The 21,104-nt window shown below is 41.5% G+C and overlaps 4 protein-coding genes across 9 annotated transcripts in view; 2 read left to right on the forward strand and 2 right to left on the reverse strand.

The window, feature by feature from the left end:
* LOC135171479 (thiosulfate sulfurtransferase/rhodanese-like domain-containing protein 3) overlaps positions 1-8,521 on the reverse strand; it is an 83,294-nt gene extending 74,773 nt beyond the window's left edge. Inside the window, exons 1-4 of one of the 3 annotated variants that reach the window (XM_064138044.1) lie at positions 8,269-8,521; positions 7,916-8,140; positions 7,282-7,444; positions 7,145-7,202 (exon numbers count right to left, since the gene is read on the reverse strand). In XM_064138044.1, the coding sequence (XP_063994114.1) occupies positions 7,148-7,202; positions 7,282-7,444; positions 7,916-8,140; positions 8,269-8,371 (546 nt within the window). In that variant the 5' untranslated portion in view covers positions 8,372-8,521 and the 3' untranslated portion in view covers positions 7,145-7,147. Of the gene's footprint in view, positions 1-7,017; positions 7,203-7,281; positions 7,445-7,915; positions 8,141-8,268 lie in introns of those variants that run through there. The other 2 variants (XM_064138045.1, XM_064138043.1) reach the window with 2 other exon arrangements.
* LOC135171472 (transmembrane protein 53) lies at positions 2-3,127 on the forward strand. 2 transcript variants are annotated; one of them, XM_064138028.1, is made up of 5 exons: positions 2-189; positions 1,122-1,329; positions 1,498-1,650; positions 1,718-1,843; positions 2,412-3,127. In XM_064138028.1, the coding sequence occupies exons 1-5, from the start codon at positions 2-4 to the stop codon at positions 2,706-2,708; spliced, it is 972 nt and encodes a 323-aa protein (XP_063994098.1). In that variant the 3' UTR covers positions 2,709-3,127. The 2 variants fall into 2 exon arrangements, with proteins under 2 accessions (XP_063994098.1, XP_063994099.1); XM_064138029.1 differs by lacking the exon at positions 2-189 and adding an exon at positions 289-649.
* Positions 3,104-6,635, reverse strand: LOC135171470 (uncharacterized). Its single transcript, XM_064138026.1, has 7 exons — positions 6,115-6,635; positions 5,284-5,443; positions 5,083-5,195; positions 4,669-4,800; positions 4,374-4,581; positions 4,170-4,314; positions 3,104-3,862 (listed from the first exon to the last, which is right to left on the reverse strand). Exons 1-7 carry the CDS (start codon positions 6,304-6,306, stop codon positions 3,592-3,594), a joined length of 1,221 nt encoding a protein of 406 aa, XP_063994096.1. The 5' UTR covers positions 6,307-6,635; the 3' UTR covers positions 3,104-3,591.
* A 248-nt stretch (positions 8,522-8,769) lies between the features above and the next one.
* LOC135171458 (angiomotin-like protein 1) lies at positions 8,770-21,063 on the forward strand. 3 transcript variants are annotated; one of them, XM_064138002.1, is made up of 8 exons: positions 8,770-9,474; positions 10,721-10,830; positions 10,916-11,094; positions 11,734-13,295; positions 14,002-14,136; positions 14,425-14,603; positions 14,688-14,857; positions 17,564-21,063. In XM_064138002.1, the coding sequence occupies exons 2-8, from the start codon at positions 10,752-10,754 to the stop codon at positions 18,410-18,412; spliced, it is 3,153 nt and encodes a 1,050-aa protein (XP_063994072.1). In that variant the 5' UTR covers positions 8,770-9,474; positions 10,721-10,751; the 3' UTR covers positions 18,413-21,063. The 3 variants fall into 3 exon arrangements, with proteins under 3 accessions (XP_063994072.1, XP_063994074.1, XP_063994073.1); XM_064138004.1 differs by having other exon boundaries at positions 14,700-14,857; XM_064138003.1 differs by having other exon boundaries at positions 10,724-10,830.
* Positions 21,064-21,104: the final 41 nt, after the last annotated feature.

Raw genomic sequence — 21,104 nt, forward strand, 5'->3', positions numbered from 1 at the left:
AATGACGAAAATGGACATTAATTTTCATCTTGTTGTGCCCAATATCCAGACGACGTCGTCCAACGACCCCAGGGACGACTTTGTGTTCGTGTACGAGGATGACAAGAGACCTCTGGTGATACTGTTGGGGTGGGCCGGCTGTCAGGACAAATATTTGGCGAAATATAGTGGGATTTACGAGGAGAGAAGGTAATTTTTGGCTGAAATCAGGCGAATTTGATGTAATTTTTGGATTTCCTGGGGATCTAGTGACATTCTGGGGATATTCTGGGGTTTTTTATGGTACGTTTGGAGACAGAATAAGGGATTTAAGGTACAGGAAGATGTCATGTCAATGAATTATCTCTCCAAATGAAAATTCAACGATTTAATTCTCCATTGAACGAACCATATTATTGAATTTAAAATGAGGGATAACAGAAACTCAAGGGCCCTCCCTTAAAATCGAGATGTATCTTTCAATCGAGCCTTCCTGGAGGTGTCATGAAATGCCAATGATCATCGTATAAAGTTCCCATTGACATAACCACCGAAAATATAAATTTGATATTAAAGATTGGAGGTTATGTCACGACTTATTGGGAATGATAAAAGGCTTTGTCCCTAGCAAGGAGAGCCCTGTCCACCTGGCTGACCCTCTCCACATCAGGTACATGTCCTCCATGATGATCCCGGATAATCCCTGCACTTGTCACTCATCAAAGAACCAAATAATTATCTCTTCATTAATCTTCGATTTGGAATAAACCAGCACGACAACGAGCATCTCCAATGACAGAGAGCTAGTTGATAAATCACCCGATGATATTCAAAATCAATAATTCAATATTTCAAGATCACTAAACGTTCATCACCCCCGTTACCACAGCAAAAATCCAACATTTTAATTCACCAACAAATGCACGAAAAATCGTGATAGGTTATGTCATCTATTCATCATCCCTTTGGGAATTGGGGACGAACCCTAGTGACCTGGACGTCAGTATTCACCCAGAAGACTTCCAAATCCTCATCCCATCCCCTCAATCACCAACACAACCACCAAACAATCTTAAAACTTTCTTTGTTCTCGAGGCCTCGAGGGCCTTTGTCACTGAAGCATTTTAATTTATCATTTTCAGTTGGATAACAATGAGATGTACAGTACCAGTGGAATTTCTCCTCTGGCGACGTGATAAGATCCCAGTCATTGGAAGACAACTTCTCCAGATGATATTCGACCAAAATCTCCACCAACATCCGATATTCTTTCACATATTCAGCAATGGAGGTGCCATTTTGTACCAGCAGATAAGTCTCGTCATGCAGGAGATGAAAAATCACATCAACGTAATCATTAACCCACCCCCCAGGACCCCATAACCCCCCATAAACCCCAATCAACCCCCCAGAAGTCCCCAGAACTCCCCTAGAACCCCCTAGAAGTCCCCCAGGTCCTCCAAACCCCACCATAACCCCAAAAAACTAATAAAATACCTTTTGTTTCCCCAAAAAAAGGTGAAGGGCGTCATATTCGACAGTTCCCCAGGTGAACGAAGGGTCTCCTCACTCTTCAGGGCAGCCAGTGCAATAGTTGGTGGTCGTCCAGTGACAAATCTCCCGATGTCCCTCTTCATAACGATATTTTTATCAGTTTTTTGGGTGTACGAGGTACCTCACACGTGATTATCCCCTCAAAAATGTCGATCGACGCCATTTTCCACCCCTTTCATTACAGATCATCACTCGTTCATGGAGTCCAGGCACCAGAGCATCAACAAATCCCTTTGAACTCACTGAGGAACCACATTCCTGGCCCCAACTCTTTCTCTACTCAAATGCTGATACGTTAATACCTGCAATAGTGAGTATTTCCTCACTTTTTCGACAGAATTACGACGTTATCCTGATCACATCACGATAATTCATGATCTGGGGTACCATAACGACCTCCAGAGATGTCTCACCCCTTGACCCACCCCCTGGTATCGCCTGATTCTCCTGGAGACACTGAACGTACCCCAATTCAACGTTTTTTTTCATGATTTTGAGGTTATGTTCGTTAATTACTCATTACCACACCTTTTCGTCACTTCCCACGTCATCTAATCATCAATTCACGTTCCAACATCATCCCTGAGGACCTCTAGACCAGTACACCACCAACTGGTGGTCATCTTGGTCGAATGGAAACGTTTTTCCCCCCAAAATGTTGATTTTCTGTCTTTCTTTGTTCATAAAACACACGATGACGTCGTAATTCCTTTGTTCGTCGCCATTTTGTTTGTTAGAGTAATAATAATAATTGTTATTGTTGTATTGTTGTGGTATTGTTGTTCCTGATTGAGTTGGGGGTCAGACAAGCCGAAAAAATCATTCAGAAACGATTTAATTAATTAGTTTTGATGACATTTTTGTCAATTAACCTTCAGGACGTTGAAAAATTTGGAAGTCGTCGAGCTGAACGTGGGGTACCTGTTCAGCTGGTGCTATTCACTGATGCACCACATGTCAAACTCTACGCAGTTTACCCAGATGTCTACATCAACATCGTCTGCACGTTCATCAACGAATGTATCACGAACATCAGGAATCAGACGATTTTTGATGATTCGATTGACGACGACGAGGACGAAATACAGTTGAAGGTCCAGGGGACAATTTCCGGGGTCAGGAGGAGGGTGATCCTGCCCCAGGAGGCGATCTCCAACGTTTCGTTGGACAAATAAACAATTGAAAGTTGATTTTCAGAATTTTTGACTTACTTTTCGATGAAAAATCAGAAAATTCTTTTGTTTCTGGAGATTTTGAGGGTGAAATGTTATGATTATTGTCACAAGCTGGTCTTGGATGATGAGTACGAGGGTTGGAGTTGATGAGGAACGTGACAGAGGAATTTTTATGACAAAAGTTCATTGACAAAGTTGATTTTTCCTTCGGTGCAGGAGATTGACACCAAACATAACCTCAAAATCAGAAAAAATCGACGTAAAAAGGGATTAAAGTGGATTAATACGCCCTAAATTGGTCTGCTGTCAGCACAGGATCGAATATCAATCACTGGTGAAGTACTATGATCATGTCTAATGACTAATTATCACTTAATTAATTGAATAAAGACTGATTATGCTTGAAAAAATCAATTTTACTCACAACGTACGTTATTTAATCCCTAAAAATAACTCTCGTATGTACATTATGTAAAATTTATACATCATTTACATCTTAAATTGAGATCTAAACCTCCAACGACCTCAATAGTTATTAAATATCATAAATAAACAATTAAATTGACCAACAATTCAATGTTTTTCCCCCCGAAAACCGAAAAAAACTTGAATTTTACGGTTCGTTGTAACGTGATATGTCGAAAAGTTCGTGGACGACGCGACAAAAATCAAATTTTAATTTACAATCAACAAATTAATCGATCGATGACTCAATCAACCAATCAATAAACCCACCAACAAAGTAATTAATTAATTAATTAATCACTTAATCAACAAACTGCTGACATTTTTCCACAAAAACGACTTTCATTCTTCAAAAAAAATCGCTTTTTAAATCGAAAAAAAATGTTTTTTGCATTAAAAAAATTTTTTTTAATGTTGTTTACACAACCGGAAGTGCTGCACTGTGACCCTGATAGATAATAGCACCAGTGAAATTAATGGCAGCTGCTAGAACAAACACTGGCATCCACCTACCACTCGATGCTGTAACCAATTCAGCAGTCAATGGACCACATAAAATACCTGGTATTGTTGCTATTGTATTAGATATTGCAAATGTCATGCCAGCATGATTTGGTGCAACATCAGCATGATTACTCAGATGTCCAGCTGAGTTACATGCACACAAACCCATAGAAATGGACACAAATCTGAAAAAAAAAACCATCAAAATCCATTAAAAATTCGCCAAATTGTGAGTTATTTCTCGATTTTATGCTCCATTTGTTTAAACAAATTGATTTAATCGATTGTTTATCGATGATAACGTCCCTGGGGAACTCATAATTAGCTCAGAACGTTCCTAATTAACGTTTTTATGACGATAACATGAGATATTGATGTGTTTCTAACCTCAAAATCCTAAAATTCCCCAAAAAATCAACTTTTTTCGGCCATTTTGTTATTAATTTTCAATGTTAAGGTATGAAAAATGATGATTTAGCTGATTATACTTACACAACAGCTGCCAACAAATTATCAACAGCATAAAACGCCAACAAAAATGCACCAGGTCCAATCAACCCAATATTTGTCATTAATCTACGAACAGACAGAATCGGCCATCTTTTTTGGATTAAATTATCAGCACTGTGTCCAGCAGCTGCAACAAAAAATCATCATCAAGGTCCTGAAGGACATGAAGGGCCCCCGGGGACTCACCTATGCCCACGAGGGAGTTAACAACGTAGGGAAGTGCTGTGAGACTGATGCTCTCTTTGTTCGCTGACAAATTCCTGGATAAATAGGTTGGCAACCACTGCATAATGATGTAATTACTCCAGTTCATGGCGAAATGGGCGATGTACAGGGACCAGAGGGGCCAGTGGGCAATCAGCTCTGTCCACCTGACCACTCGGTTCTGGGTGACCTGGGGAAATTCATGATTTGTCATCTGGGGGATGATTTTCTGGGGAATTCATGAAATTCTGGGGGAATTTGGCGATTTTTTTGGTACCTTTGGCACGAAGAGGGGTATTTCGTCCTGGGTGTTGGACTCCTGGTACAAAATCGTCCATAGGAAGGTCCAGATGATGCCTATGGTACCGAATAAGTAGAATCCTGTCTGCCAGTGGACCCTGGGACACATCTAGAAGACGAAATCTAGTGACATTTTCGAGAATTCTTTTGTTAAATCGAATAAAATGGAATAAAATCCAATTAAACTCAATTAAACTCAATTAAATCACTTCCTCACATGTGTTAATGACTCAAAAACATTAATTATCACACCTCCCCCCCTGAAACTGAACAATTTAACCCCCAAAACGATTTTTTTGTCCAAAATTTTTGAGGTTAGGTTGTCCCACCTCAGAAAAAACCCCAAAAAAACAGTTTATGACGTCAAATTAACGTAATTTCGTCAACATACGATGGAGGCAACGACTTGTCCAACAGATCCAGCTGCTACGAGGTACCCAAAGGCCCTGGACCTCTCCTCCACAGGTACACTGTGTGCAAATAAATGAAAAATGACTGGGAGACCTGAAAAAAAACAAATTTCCAGGAACAATTACGTTGAATTAAGTCATTTAGGGGTTGAAATGGGGTAAAAAATGGCGATTGACTTCACCTATTCCCTCCCCCAGTCCCAGGATCACTCTGCACGTGACCAGGAGAGGTACAGAGTGGGCTAGAAGTGGTGTGACAATTGTGCTGATTGACCAGAGGAGGACAGCTGACATCAGGACTGTTTTGCAGCCGAATTTGTTGACTGTGATGGCTCCAACAATCTAAAAACGTTAAATGTGATTGTTTTAAGGGGTTGGGGAGCCCTCTGGAGGATGCAGGGGGTGGAGTAAGTGGATATGTAGTCGAAGAAGGTGTGGGGAGGGATTTTTATTGGTTTTTGAGGTTAGTTTGTGTCTAAAAATGTGAAAAACAGTCGAAAATTTGGGTTTTTTCTTTGTTAGTTGGGACTTTGATGGCTCCAAAGGTCTAAAAACGTTAAATATGATTGTTTTAAGGGGTTGGTGGACCCTTTGGAGGGTGCAGAAGGTGGAATGAATGAAAATGTACCCCCAGAACGTGTGGGGGTGTGATATTTATTGGTTTTTCGGTTCCTTTGTCTCCAAAAACGTAAAAAAACCGTCGAAAACTCTCGTTTTTCCTCCATAAATTATCATTTCAACCCTAAAACAATAACAATTTCATCGTTAACCCCCCCATAAACAACTAACAAAGACCATAGAAACGTGTCCAGAGGTTCAACCCTCCTGGATGCCATATGGCACCTCAAGAACTCCAACTTTCCTGGTGTCTCATCACCAAAAAACGACAAAAATGGCGGAATAAACACTTCAGAGGCTCCAATAATCATAATTAAATGTCTACAGAGGTTAATTATCTCGTTTATGACCTGGAAATCAGGAAATGGGGGGAAAATGGAGGTTATGGCCTTTACCTGACTCGTAAAATATCCAAATGCAAATGCAGACAGTATCCAGCCCTGCCAATGTAGATTCCACTTGAATTCATCGGTCATGGGGACAATGGCAATTGGCATGATGACCCTGTCAGCTGCATTTATGAAATTAGCAGCTGAACAAAGGGCTACGATCCTGGATGTGCGTGGAAGCATCGAAAGTCGTGGCATTGTTGATGATTCTGATGATTTATTCACAGAAAACTGCACTTTAATCACTTTATCAACGACATCCTGGGATTTTTCAGCCACTGGGGAACTTTCACGGTCTAACCTCTCGTGGTGAGGACAACTGGGCTATCGTTGGGACACAATCGCAGGAGATTTTGAGGTTATTGGACCTGGGGAGGGCCACATTGTCCCTGGGGATCGTCAGTGGTGATTCTCGTGGGGGATTTTGGGGTCGAAAGTGCTGGGAAATGAGTTTTTAGGAGTTTTCGAGGACTCGTTGATGGGTTTGACGTGTCCCAGGAGCAGTTGGAGGTGTTGGTCAGGAGAATTTCTGAATTATCGAGCTCTTTTGGTGGTGGAGGGGGCGTCGGAGGTCGTTGGGGGGGTTAATTGGGTGTTTTTGGGGGGTTTGGGGGGCTGGGGGATGATAATGTTGGAGATAACATCGAATTAATTGGGTTAATGAGTCTTTGTTCCTGAGATTTTGGTCTTTTGGGGGAAAATTTGGGGATTTTTTTGGATTCTCGGGGTCTGGGGAGGTTCCTCAAGGTCTTAACCAACACTATCGTCTTCTAGAACAGTATTATTATGATTATCCAGTGCTAATTGGGAGGATAAAGTGATGAGTTGAGTTGGAACACACGATATTGGGGGACAAACGTGTCTTTGGAGGAGATTTTGTGAAGAAAATCGTCTCTGTGAGCTCCGCCATTTTGTTTTATTTATTTATTAGTAACAAAGGACAGGGGTTCCATGGTTTTCATGAGTATTTAACAATCAGATTGTGATTAACAATTTTTATAAATAAAGTTCGTGAGTTTGGAGGGAATTTTCGATGTCCTCAGGACTTTTGTTTGCTTTCCCATTCACCCCAGCCCCCAGGGTAGTTCCAGGCACTGAAACAAGGATTGTCTTTGTTAATTGTCTTCCGGAAGAGTCCTGGAGATGGTTTAGGGAGGGATTTTATCGATTTACTTCTGATATCCCAATTTTTCCAGCTCATCTTGGACTTTTGCACTTCTCATTCCAGCTCTGCAGCTCAGGATTATCTTTGTTTCCTTCCCTGGCTTCGGTTTTTCGTATTTTTTTTGGAACTCGTCATCAGGGAGGACCTCCAGGACCTTAGACACGTCTCCCACTGGAGAAAAACAGGAGCACAACAGACTTTTTGTGATTTTTTTCCAAAAAAACATGACATAACCTCAAAATTACTCCAAAAAACGTCGTTTTCTCCTCTAAATTTGCAAATTCCTCAAACAAAATTGAGTTTTATTTGTTAATAACATTTGGAAGAGCATAATTGTGATGATCGTTGGAGACTTCTGGAGGTCTGGATCACCTGGAGGTGATCCACATGACTTTTAACCTGAATTTCATGAATTTTGGGACTAATTTTCGTTTTTATTGTCATTCTGGACCTTGTGAGGTCATTCAGACCCTGGGAATTGCATTCTTCATGTCCTGGAGGACATGTTGACGCCATTTTGATTGATATTATGAGTTATAATCACTTCCTGGTGGTTAAATACAGGATTTTACAGTCAGTTATGCACCAAAAACTCTGGAAAACTCGATTTTCAGGTCAATTTTTGTTGGTTTATCAACTTACTGGGGATGTGAATGCTCCCAGGGAGTTTCCCAGTCTCGTCGATCTCCATCTGCTCCCTGACATCGATGATCAGGACACTTTTGTCCCTCTGAGCCTCCAGGAGTCCATCGTAATCAACTTTTTGGGGCTTTGGAGGGCTCCCTTGACTCTCTCTTGTAGACATTCTGCTGTTGATGGGACTGGAGGTCGTGAGGGGACTTTGTTGACCTGAAATCAGAATGTTAACTGACAAAATCCACCTGGGGATGATCCCCAGGTGGTCAGAACCCATTGATTTGATGACAAAATGGTTTTTATCCTCAAATATTTTGATTATTTTTCATGAAAACTCCACGAGTCGCGCAAAATTTTACTTTTTGGAGTCAAAAATCCTGGATTTTGTTGATGGATCGAGCTCCAGGATGACAACTTCAACCACCGGAAGGGTCTCAACACTCGGTGCAGTTGTCCTCCCATTTTTGTTAATTAATAATCAGAAATTGTGAGCAGAAAAGTGAGGTTATGTTGACAAGTCGAACAATTGTGACAAAAATCGTGTGTTACATAACCAAAAGGGGAATACAATTGAATTGAGGAGTTAATTGTGATGAAGATTGTTAATAATAATTAGTGGAGAAGATGATAATTGAAGGGGGGGCTCCAGAAAATCGTAATGGCGACGATTATGGCGACATTTTGATGTTTTGAGACAAAGAAAATTCCAGAAAAACCGAATTTGTCAGATTTATTTTGTTTATTACAACAAATTCTTATTGTTTATGAAAATTTTGTTGTGTTGAGACACTTCTGGTGTTTTCAAGATTATAAATACGATTTTAGTGGTCCAGGAAGGGAATTAATTACTGTTTTTTAACGTAATTAACCTCTTTATTGTCATTGTCCCCTTTCAGCTCCAGAATTCACCAAAAAACTTTGTTTATTAATTAGTTTAATTAAAATAACATTATTTATCGTATGTTGGGCATCTGGAGATGATGATTGACATCTGCTTTGTCTTTAAACAATAAAAAATGTGATAGTAAACTTTTTACGTCGAATGTCTGACAATTTTTGGTGGGACAAACAAAGGATTTTCAATCTCCATCAACAACTTCAGCTTTCCTGGCAGGATAAATGGTATCACTCCATCAAAAGGTCATTTGTTATTCCCCAAATCACCGAAATAAACAATAACAATGAAAAAATGTTACTTCAGCCTCCGAAAATCAGGAAAAATCTGCTATTTTCACTCGTCCAAAGCCGGATTTTTCATTCCATAAAAATATTAAACGACACAAAACAACAATTTTCGTTATAAACAAATGGAAAATCAGCTTTTCTGCGTTTGTTATTCAACAAAACATTTTTTTATTCATCGAATGTTTGTGGGTACGACCCACCAGGTGCTTTTTACCACCCCCCACCCATTTTGAGGTCCGCCATTTTGGATTATGTCGCCATCTGGGGAGGAATGCGTTAATTAACGATTTTTTATTTTCTCGTGGACGGCGGAGTAAAGGGTCCTAATTTATTAAAATAGTTACGAATTATTCGCTCGTGTCCTGGTGAATAAATTGTCCGTAAGTACCTGAACTCAATTAACCCCTCGAGTCGGTAATTAGGTGAATTTGGGGGGGGGCGGGGGTGGAGGTTTTTGGGGTACGATGGCATCTGATAACAATGAATTTTGCCTCCTTTTGTTTATTTGTGCAACTCTTTGGCTGACTTTGGGAGTTTGGTGGAGTATGGAGACCAACATGAGGTGAAAAATGTATTTTTGGATTTTATGGGACATTTTGGGGGACATTTTTACCCCTAAATGACGTGGGGTGGGGCCAGGAGGGGGGTTTGGAGGTGAATTTTTGGAATTCCAGAGGAGTTGATATGATGAAATCATTCGCATCCGTTTGGATTATCGAAATTCCTGAGTGTTGACACCTCTGTCAGTGTCCTCTGCCCCTAGACTAGGGTCAGGGTGAACGTCCGATGGAATTTGATGATCGTGAACGTTCGGTGGAGAGTCATCAACTGATTAAACGAGTGAACAGTTGTATTTTGTGATTAAAAAATGATTTTCACGTGATTTGGAAGACATTTTGGTGCCATAAAACGTTTCCTTTGTTCTAATCCCACGATTTATTCGCCATTTTTCGTTAGAAAAGTGATTTTGTGGTACCTTTTGGTGGTTCTGGAGGTCGTGGGACCTGAGGAGTTCATAACCTCAAGTTTTTATGGCACCTTCCAGGTGTCTTGAGGTCCTGGAGGCATCTTCCAGGGCCGAAATCCAATCCCAAAACGTCTGATTCAGTTATTTAATTAATAAATTCGTAGTGATGTCCCCAGGGGGCGTACCATCACCACCAGAATCTCTGGATGATGCCATCGTCGGTTAGAATTTAGGGGATTTCTAGGGGTTTTGGGGATTTATAGGGGGTTTTGGGGATTTATAGGGGGTTTTGGGGATTTATAGGGGTTTATGGGATTTCTAGGGGGTTTATGCGGATCGATAGGGGATTTTGGGGGGTTTGTAGGGATTTCTAGGGGGTTTTGGGGGCATTATGGGGATTTATAGGGGTTTCTGGAGGATTTTGGGGGGTTTATAGGGGGTTTCTGAGCTATTATGGGGATTTATAGGGAGTTTTGGGGATTTATAGGGAGATTTTGTTGGAGTCATTGAGATTCGTGTTCCCTAGGGTGTTATAGTGGCTCATAATCGTTCCCCCAATATCTCAAAACTCTTTACCCGATTTTTAGGCGCCCCCTGACCTCTGATTGAGGCCAGTCATGATAAATAAATTCCACGAGACAGAAATTTTAATCTTTCAGCAGCAGCTGATGCCCTAAATGAACTTCTAGGATGAGTTCACTCCAGCAAACAGGTCGATTCCTCCCATTCACGAACAACAATATCCAACGTAAACAATTATCCACTCAAGGTAAGCTAAATCATCATTTTCTGGTGGTCATCTAGACCAATTCGACGAACAATTCATCGAATTATCGAATTTATTTGATTTCCAGGGCTTCCCCAGAGCTTGAGTGGCAGTGACACTGACGTGTCCACCTCCAACGAGAACCTGAGCAACGAGGAGAGGTATGTGATACGTCATACAGCTAGACAGGAGCCCCAGGGGCAGGAGAATCAGCAGCAGAGTCCATCGAGATCATCGAGTCATAAAGAAAATATACCAAATATCCAGGTGAGTCGTGATGATGACATAAAAAGTGAGTTTTATGGGGTTTTGGGGGCACTGGGGGGTGACTGGAGGCATTGGGGGGTGACTGGAGGCACTGGGGGATCGTCCAGATGATGATTCGGTTGATCATCTTGATGACAAGGGTCAGGTTAGGGACTTTGTCGTTGTGATATCACTTTTTGACAGAAAACAAAGATGGCGTCGACTGAGAGAAGTGGATTTTCGTTTTTGGGGTGGAAATGGGGGTTTCAGGGGATGGAGGTGGTGACTGTGGGGTCTGGACACGGTTTTAGATGTCCAAAAGTACCTGGGGATCAATAATTCATTTTCAAAATGGTGATTTGCAAGAGATTTCGGTCTTAATCCAACAATTTTCGATATTTACATTCGTCAAAGACAAAAATTTGATGAAATTTTGTCGATTTTGAGGTTAATTCACCCACCCCTCGACCTCCAGACCCCAGATCACCCTCTCCCCCCACCCTAAACACCCCCAAAACTCCCAAAAACCCATGGACATCATCATTTACCCCTCGACATCACCATTAACCCCCCAAAACCTAACCAAATGCCACCAAAATCACACTCCCCACCTCCCAATCTCCAACAACTCCACCACTAATCCACCCCCTGATCTTCCAGGGCACGATAATCCCTCGAAACAGCCTGAAGGACACCCTGGGCTCATCAAACCGCAACAGTCTCAAGGAATCCCTGACTGGATCCAACCGCAACAGCCTGAAAGACAGCATCAACGGCTCCAATCGCAACAGCCTCAAGGACAATCTCAGTAATCGCACAAGTGTCGGCTCAAATCGCAGCAGTCTCGACATATCCACCAGCTCCTACAACACCCTCATCATTCACAACGCCAATGACGACAGCACCTGGTCACCATCCGGCAGATTATCATCAATAGTACGTGATCCTGGTGACATGGGCTACCTTTTCTGTGACACAGGTGTCAAGGGCCACTCCACCAGCCCCATCATGCAATCCCTCTCCACCCTACCCCAGGAAGATCGTTACTACGACCCCACAAACAGCTGCCAGGAGATAACCGACATCCCAGACGATTATTTGAATCAATCCCAGGTGCTGAAGCACCTGGCGAAGGAGGTGAAGCCAAGAAAAAATCAAAATCACCAGGATTTTGTCGATCATTCGTCATCCAGACCAACAACGATCCTAAATCCCTTGAAATCAAAGCACCGCATGCTGGGTCCAACTGAAAAACTCACCCTATCCAGATCCCAACCTGATTTATCACGTCTAGATCGTCTAGATCACGACATCTACGATCCCCCATCCCCCAGACCCCATCCAAAAGGTCGTGAGGAGATTGAGAGGACCTCCACCGAGATCTGGCCGCCATCAGAAATGATTCAGCTCGTCATTCAGGAGAACAGTTCCCTAAAACTCGAACTAGAACGATGTTACAATAAGGTATCAAAGTCCCAGAAGCTTGAGCTGGAGATATCGAAGGTCCATCGTGCTCATGAAGACCTGGCAGCGTCGTGTGAACGTCGGGAGAAGCTCGAACGTGCGGCAAGATTACGACTCCAGAATGACGTGAGACGATTAACCGAATTAAATCGCGCCCTGAGGGATCAGATTGATTTACTCACCACGAGAACTGACACCACAATTGTCGAGTCCATGAAGAAGGAGCTAACCCAACGAGAGCTTCTGATTGGCCAATTAATCACTCAGAATAAGGAACTAGCAGCAGCGAAGGAACGTCAGGAAATTGAACTTGCTGCACAGAGGGCGACACTCCAAGAACAAAGAACTCATATTGATATACTTGATACGGCACTGACTAATGCACAGGGTAATGTTGTGAGGCTTGAGGAGGAGTCGAGGAAGAAGCAGGTGTATGTTGATAGGGTGGGACAGTTGCAGAGGGCGTTGTCATCGTTGCAGGCGTCGTCTGATAGGCGTGAGGAGACGGAGAGACAGTTGAGGGGACAACTTGAGAGGGAATTGAGGGAGGGTGGTGGTGGTGGTGGTGGTGGTGGGGGTGGGGGATTGTGTGGGGGTGATGGGGGTGTTGGGGAGAGTTTGGTGGAGTTGAGGAGGAGAGTGAGGGAGAGGGATGAGAAGATTATGTCGCTTGAGGGAGATGTGGCCAAGTGGGAGCAGAGGTATTTGGAGGAGAGTGCGTTGAGGCAGGCTGCTATTGATGCTGCGAGTCTTCCCAAGTTAGTGATGATTTTTATGTTTTTTTTTGGGGGGGGGGCGGATTGGGGATTTTTGGGGGTTTGTAGGGATTTTTGGGGGGTTGTAGGGATTTTTGGGGAATTATAGGGGATTTTTAGTGATTTATAGGGGTTTTGGGGATTTATTGGGGGGTTTGTAGGGATTTATAGGGGATTTTTAGTGATTTATAGGGGATTTTTAGCGATTTATAGGGTTTTTGGGGATTTATAGGGGATTTTTGGGGATTTATTGGGGGTTTGTAGGGATTTATAGGGGATTTTTTAGGGTTTGTAGGGGATTTTGAGGGTTTGTAGGGGATTTTTGGGGGTTTGTAGGGATTTGTAGGGGATTTTTGGGGGTTTGTAGGGATTTGTAGAGGATTTTTGGGGGTTTGTAGGGAATTTTTGGGAGTTTGTAGGGATTTGTAGGGGATTTTTGGGGGTTTGTAGGGATTTTTGGAGGTTTGTAGGTATTTGTAGGGGGTTTTTGGGGTTTGTAGAGGATTTTTTGGGGACTTATAGGGGATTTATAGGGGATTTTTGGGGAGATTTTGGGGATTTGGGTCCATTAGGACTTCAAACATCATCAAGAACCTTAAAATCACTTATTCTACCTCCAAAAATACCCCAAAAAAACCCCAAAAAATCACCAGATCCCCAGAAAACTAAAAAATTACATCAAAATCCTCTACATCAATTTCATCTCTAGGGATGCGAAAATCGCTGCTTTGGAGAAGACCAGTCAGGACGCGGAGAAGCTCATCGCCGAGGCGAGATCCGAGAAAATGAGGCATCTCGACGAAGTCCACGCGGCCCACAAGAAACTAGCTGACCTTGAATCCAGGTAAGACTCCAAAATCCCCAATTCCCCACCACTTTTCATCCCCAACTCGTCAATTACCTCTTTCATCATCCCCTGGAGGCCAAATCCCATCTCCAACCCCCTCATGACAATAACAAAAATCCCCAGAAGCTCTGAATGACGTCCTCCAGACGTTCTCCATCTTCCAAACGACTCTATCCCCCTAAATACCATCAGAAAAATCCCTAGATAGGGGTGAAATCCCCCAGGTCGACCCCCAGGTGTAATTTCCAAGTCCTCTCCGCCATTAATTTAACCTTCTGACCCCAGGATGAAGGATCTGGAGTCAAAACTCGCTGAGAGAGACGCGATGATTCGTGTCCTTCAGAAACACACGTATGATAAGGACAGCAGCAGCAGCAGTGGAGTCTGTAGTTATCCAGCTGGACATTCCTCTCACTCTAGTACATCAGCAGATCATCCGGGTATCACCAGTACACCAGAGCTCGGTAAATATTGTCCCCCAGGATGACAAAAAAAATCCTAAATCTGATGATTATCATGACGTATTTTCTGCATTGACTAATTGTCAGTTCGTATGTCAGGTGGCAGCAGTGTTCTGGGTGGTGGTGGGGGGTATGGTAGTGCTACCACTTATGGGGTGACTGACAGCTACAAGTACAGGAAACAGGGTAGCTTTGAGGAGACCAACAAGAGCCTCGATGATCAACTTAAGGAGCTTGATTCACAGCTGCTCAGCAAGGTAGGAAGAATCTCAACAGTGTAGTGTAGTTGTGAGGGTTGACTGAAGTGGGGGGGTGGGTTCTGGGGGGTGTGACTGACCTGAGGGTCATCCTGGTGGGGTATTCAGGGGGTGGGGCGAGTCCTGAGGTGCAGGGGTGGTGTGTTTTGGAGGTTTTTTGCTGCAGATAGTCGTTTTTCAAGCTGCGAAACGAGAGATTGTTCGGTTGTTCTGGGAAAAATTGACAGAACTGGAGGATTTACCTCGGTCTCCAACATCCTCAGGGTGCCAGCACTGTCGACGGTGATTATTGGGTACAGGAAAAGATGAAAAAAATGTAGCGTGTGGTGAGGGTTGCACTCGGTGGCTGGTCTCATAAGCCTTTTACTACTTTGTTTTTATGCCTTTCGTCTCAGAATACTTGTCAAATTTAACCAGCAGATGGTAATGGTGGAGTGATCCGGTCTGCAACTCTCGATCGGTATACAGGTGCCTCACTCGCCGACGTACCGCCGGAGTTGAAGGATATACAATGTGAACGATTAATAGAATAAAAGTCAATGATTTTATTTGAATCAACGAAAGGGATCTAGACACATTTGTCTAGACATCGACGTAATTAACACTTTAATTAATTCACTTGCTATCGAGTCACCATCGAGTGATCTGTTAGGGTGGCCATTGCCATCTACTGGCCTGACTGAGTACCACCAACACTCACCTCAGTGTCATCTATTATAAATTACGATAAACCACCTCCACTGGCTGCCATAAATCCACCATTTTGGATTCTAATAGGTAATCACTGAGATCCCATAAACAACCGCACCATAAAAGTTATCCTATTACCAATGTCGGCGTACTGTCGGCCGTAATTACCATCAACGTCGGCAGTAACACGGCCGAGTGTCGGCACATCCTAGTGTTACCTAATTTCAAAAAAAAAAATATTTGAGGACCAGCACCTCCTGGGGTGAGGTATTACGATACCACTGGGGTCATCCCACACCCCCAGAACTCACCCTCTACTTCAGTCAATCCTCTGGCGAGTCATCCCTGACGTCGATGTCCATAATCCGTTACCTCATCATTTATTATTATTATTATTATTATTTTGTCGTGAGGATGGGGTTTGTCAGCTGTCGATAAGGCAGATCAGAGTTTCGGGGGGATAAATAAATATTATTTATTTGTTGAATTGAAGTTTATAATAATTGTCACCTGGGGCATACGATTTTCATGACTTTTTTTCGATTTTTTGATGATTTTTTTCACACTTTTTAGTTCAGAAAAATAATTTATTGACAGATTTTTTATTATTTTATCGTATCATATTTATTATACGACATTAATTTCACGGATTAACCTCCCCCCCTCCATTCGGTTATAAATTATGTCATATCGTCAGGTATTTCAGCTCATGAGAAAATCATAATTCCAATTGTTGCTATCAGGTATCGTATGGTATTTAGTGTGTGAATTAATTTGTTGTTTTGTTAATTAAAATGTGGAAAATTCTTATGAATTTTGTCACAATTTTAATGGTCACTGCACTGTAAAAAAAATACTGCCAACAATAAATTAAATATATTTTAAATAATTTTTCATTATGCAGATTAATTTTTTACAGTGTTTAATAATCCATAACCCACTCCTCAATTTGTTTAAACTAATTAACGTTAAATTATATCGATGATAAATTAGTTTACGTCCAGAACGTTCGTTCTAACCTCAAAATGTCGAAATTTTATAACCAGAGATCGACAAAAAAAATCCCCCAAATTGTTAATAATTAAATCCCAGTGACAGGAATAAATAAATTATTTATTGTGACACCAATGACTGAAGTTAATGAAGTGATTAATTAATAATTCATTGAACGATAATGACAGAAAGTATTTTTATTATTTTATCGATGAAAAATGACTGACAGAAAGTGAGTTATTTTCATGTCATAAATAATGGAATTTATTGTTTATTATCGTTTAATTAACATAGTGATTACATTCTTTGACGTACCCTGAGGATGATGTTCCATAAAATCATTATTCCATGACGAACGTGACAGTCAAACACTTAATTATTTATTTATCATTCAATTTACGTCATATTATTCATTTTTCCTGTCAAAAATATTCACTTAATGTTAATAAACATATAAATAATTATTAATTAACGATTAAAAAATATTCTCATGTCATTCCTGACGACATCAATCACCTTTTTAACCTCTTAATAACTTCACTAATGACTTTTTCACTTCACAATTGACCAAATCATTTATTTAGCCCACAATATTCCACAAAAACTCCACAATTATTCACTAAAACCCACAAACCATTTGTTTATACTCCAAATAATCATCATAATATCATAACAATGACATCACTGTCGATCTCTGTTTATAATTTACCACAGAAAAACCATTTAAACTCATTCGTAAACAATTAAAATGAAAAAATTACGAGTCAAGTCCAGTTGTCCTTCACTGACCCCAACATTTCCCCAACTGTTTGACGTTTTCTACCCCACCCTGAGCTGCTGTGATCTCCAACTAACCCCCCTGACACCTCATTATCATCCCCCAATATGTATTTGATGATAAAACAAACGAATATTCCACGAGTTTTGGCATGTCCTGGTGTTTATTTACCACTAACCTATAAAAAAAAACAATTGGTCCTACCTCCTCTCCAATGGTTCGGGAATATTTTCGTTTGTTTTCAGCGGGCACTTTGCTGTTTTCCAGGATTCTCTAATCCAGGCACTGCGTCGAGAAAAGGAAAAATACCCAAGTCATTATTGGCGAGTGTAGATTGTCCAGGTACAAGTGGAGGAACGAGTAAGAGTCGTTTGTTGGATGATACTGGAACTGATGGTGTTATCATTGATTATGGAGTGATAAAAGGTACAGTATCGAGACTGTCCGATGGTAAACCCGAGGATATGATGCTCTTGGAGAAGCAGGGAAGGTCTTCGCAGAGACAGAGGATGCAGGAGGGAGAGATGAGACGTGCTGGTAGTTTACCACCGAGTTCACTTCCACGACCACCACGAACCCTCAAATCAACATCACGTTATTGTCGTCTGAGTGATGGTGAGACGAGGAAAAAATCGGATCCAGGTCCTGGGGTGGATTCTGGGGTGAAGGGAAGGGATTCGGGGAATTGTACACTGGAATATGGAAGATTTGATGTGAAGAATCAGAGGAAAAAGAGGCTGGAGGGGTGTGGTCAGTCGACGAGTATGAAAAAGCCATCTGGTGGTGATTACGAGAGACTGGGGGATACGAAGAAGTTGGTGGGGGTTGATGTGAAGCACAGGGAGATGCAGGGCAGGTCCCTGATACCACCCACACGGAGAATTGGTGATTATGGGAGGCTCAGTGATGGAGATGGTAAAGCCAGTCTCAGGAAACAGGTGGGAATGTCCAGGGGTCTCAGCACTGGGAGTACAGTGTCCACGAAGAGTGGGGGAAGGGACTCAGGGGGGGCAGCTAGTGATGTGTCGATATCGAGTCTTCCACCGGCAAAAGGCAGGTCAATACCACGTCCTAATTATCGAATTCAGTTCTGACTATGATGTGCCAGGAGGTTATGTGATGATGGAGATGGTGGGGGTAAATGTCTAGTATCATCCCCCCACGGAATTTCGATCCGATTATTTTCAGTGTCAATAGATTTCGACCTCCTCATAACGAATTTGCAAACCGTTTTTTGGGGAAACAATTAGCTTCCACATAACGTTGAAATTTGTATACCACTCTCTGCATTACCTAGGGACACGTCGTGGACGTGACGGTTGACGGCCCCAACACAACACATGTTGGTACATTTAGAGACAATGGACAATACAAAGAGATGTTATAATTGGTATTCACTCACCCAGGCGCAGTTAATCCCTCCAGAGGTGAACATATTCTTTTACCTTAAACGTCTTGTGTTGATGATAAGTGTAATCTTCCACCACTGCTCACTTCTAGCAGCAAATTCAATATATAAAAGAGAATTTAAATTTGTTTACACTATTATCAACTTAGACGATGGCTGATCTTTATTCCTTTTGGGTACGGCTATCCCCGGGATCACCTTGAGTTATTGTAGATTTAAATTCACGTGTGTAATGTTTGGCCATTGTTTCCAAATATTGTGTCACTCTATCATGGAATGATACCCTCCTCTTAAACATGAATTCACACAGATACCTTTGGTAGTGGTCTTCACTTGTGCCGTACCTCTGGAGTTGTCCTTTGGTCTCTCCATGATCTCTCAATATTTTGTGTGTGAACATGTGTCACAGGATTCACGAAATTGATTGAGTGGTTTACTGTGAAGTGATGAAATCCTTCATAGGGCACGTCACCTCTCTCAGTAACACTTTATGTTCACGTAAGAATTCAACTAGCACTTCGTAATTCTCACTAACTGCGAAGATCTCACTGAGCTTCATGTTATTCAATTCGCGTTGCATTCTGTACTGATAGAGGAATCACTTTAAGACTCCTGATAGCCTCAGAACTCGTCGAGTTTGCCTAGTTCTCCTTGTACACAAGGATCAGCACAATCGTCGGTATAATTCCCGGGGGGGCTATAGTAGACATTTACCTCGAATTGTCGTCGAATAACGTGCACCACGCCATAATAACTGAGTATTTTATCTGATTTTTTTTTTTACGTCGAAATGACACCATCACAGGCCATAATCATTATCGTACCCAGGAGGTGGTTAAGGTAGAGTTTAGGATGAACTAGTCATTACCAAAGTAACAAATAACTTCTTTGTTCTATTGATAAAATCACGTCATTCGTTTTCATAATTTTTTTTTTTAATGTCAGGAGAGTTTTTGGGTCGTTGGAACGTGGGTCAATCACCCGGTGATGATGTCGATGGGATTTTAGGGGGTAAATACCTGGGGTGTGGGGGGTGTGCCTTAAATAATCAGTCAAATCTGATCCTGAACTAGAGTAGAACTCCACAAGACTGAAAAATACTTGAAAATCTGAACGTCAATCAACCAAAGTGTCGATCCCTGTTTTGTTTAATAATTTTTTTCTTAATTATTATGATTATATATTCAGTTTTATCGGTTATTAATGATGAAATGACTAGTGATGTTGTTCAATATTTATTGGGGCTTGTGGTGATACATCTGGGGATGTCGGAACGTCCTGGTGGTCGTTTATTGGTGATCTGAGGGTGCGGTATATTAAACATTTTTTTTTTTTCTGATTGTGATGTAGCAATTAGCGTAGGGAAATTAGACAGTTCATTTGTTTCTCCTGTTGTTTGTACTGTTTCTCATGTGACAATTGTACCCACGGGGGTGGGGGGGGGGGGGGGGGTGGGGTGATGGGATCTGTTGTCCAGGAAATTGGCGACAAAAATGGCGACTCACTTTGATAACGTCACAGGGAGCACTAAATCGATGGGATAAACACTGATAAAACTGTCGAACCTCAATTTTTGTTGTTGATAAGTGGAAAATTATTGATAACATTTGGAAACGACATGAGAAGCTGTTTCTGATTCACCAAAATGACGGCCATTTTCCCCACTCGATGATGGGAGCCGCCATATTGTTTAGGAAATTTTCTAGACGACAGATTCTATCATTAAAGATGGCGGACGTTAGCGACTGGGCCAAATATTCATTAATTAATATTTCAGTGTTCTAGAGTCGCTGGGGACGTGGGGGGGAGGTTAATTAGGATCAAGAACAGCTTTAACGTTTGCTCTCTATTTTTGATACAGCCAAATTTGATCGTAATCTAGATAAAATTTGATATCTCATATTCAGTGAGTCAAGATGGCGACAGAAAGGTAAATTTTTTGGTTAAAAGATGAAAATCTCGAAATAAAATGGGACAAAGGGTTTTCACCCCTCACTTATCGGTCCCAAAAACCGTTAATTAATCACTAATCATCATTCGATTGATCGTCAGTGACGATTGTTCATTCGATACATCAAATTTTGTAATACTCGTACAAAAAAACATTTTTAAAATGCCAGATGGGCTAGAAAATAGACAGTAATCGTGTGTAATCACTCGATAAATTGTGTCTGTGTGTTAGCTTTAAGTGAAGGAGAATTAATTGACGATTAATATCCACCATTGTAACGTTTTAATGAATGAAAGCTTTCGATAAATGAGAAATATGGAAAATAATGCTAAAGATTAGTTTAATGTAAAGAAAAAAATTATGAGAAATACAGAGTCTGTTGTGAATCTAGTGTTAATACCCTATTTCCACACAATAAATATTTTTA

The sequence above is a fragment of the Diachasmimorpha longicaudata genome, chromosome 20 (assembly GCF_034640455.1).
Source record: "Diachasmimorpha longicaudata isolate KC_UGA_2023 chromosome 20, iyDiaLong2, whole genome shotgun sequence".
NCBI classification, from domain to species: Eukaryota; Metazoa; Arthropoda; class Insecta; order Hymenoptera; family Braconidae; genus Diachasmimorpha; species Diachasmimorpha longicaudata.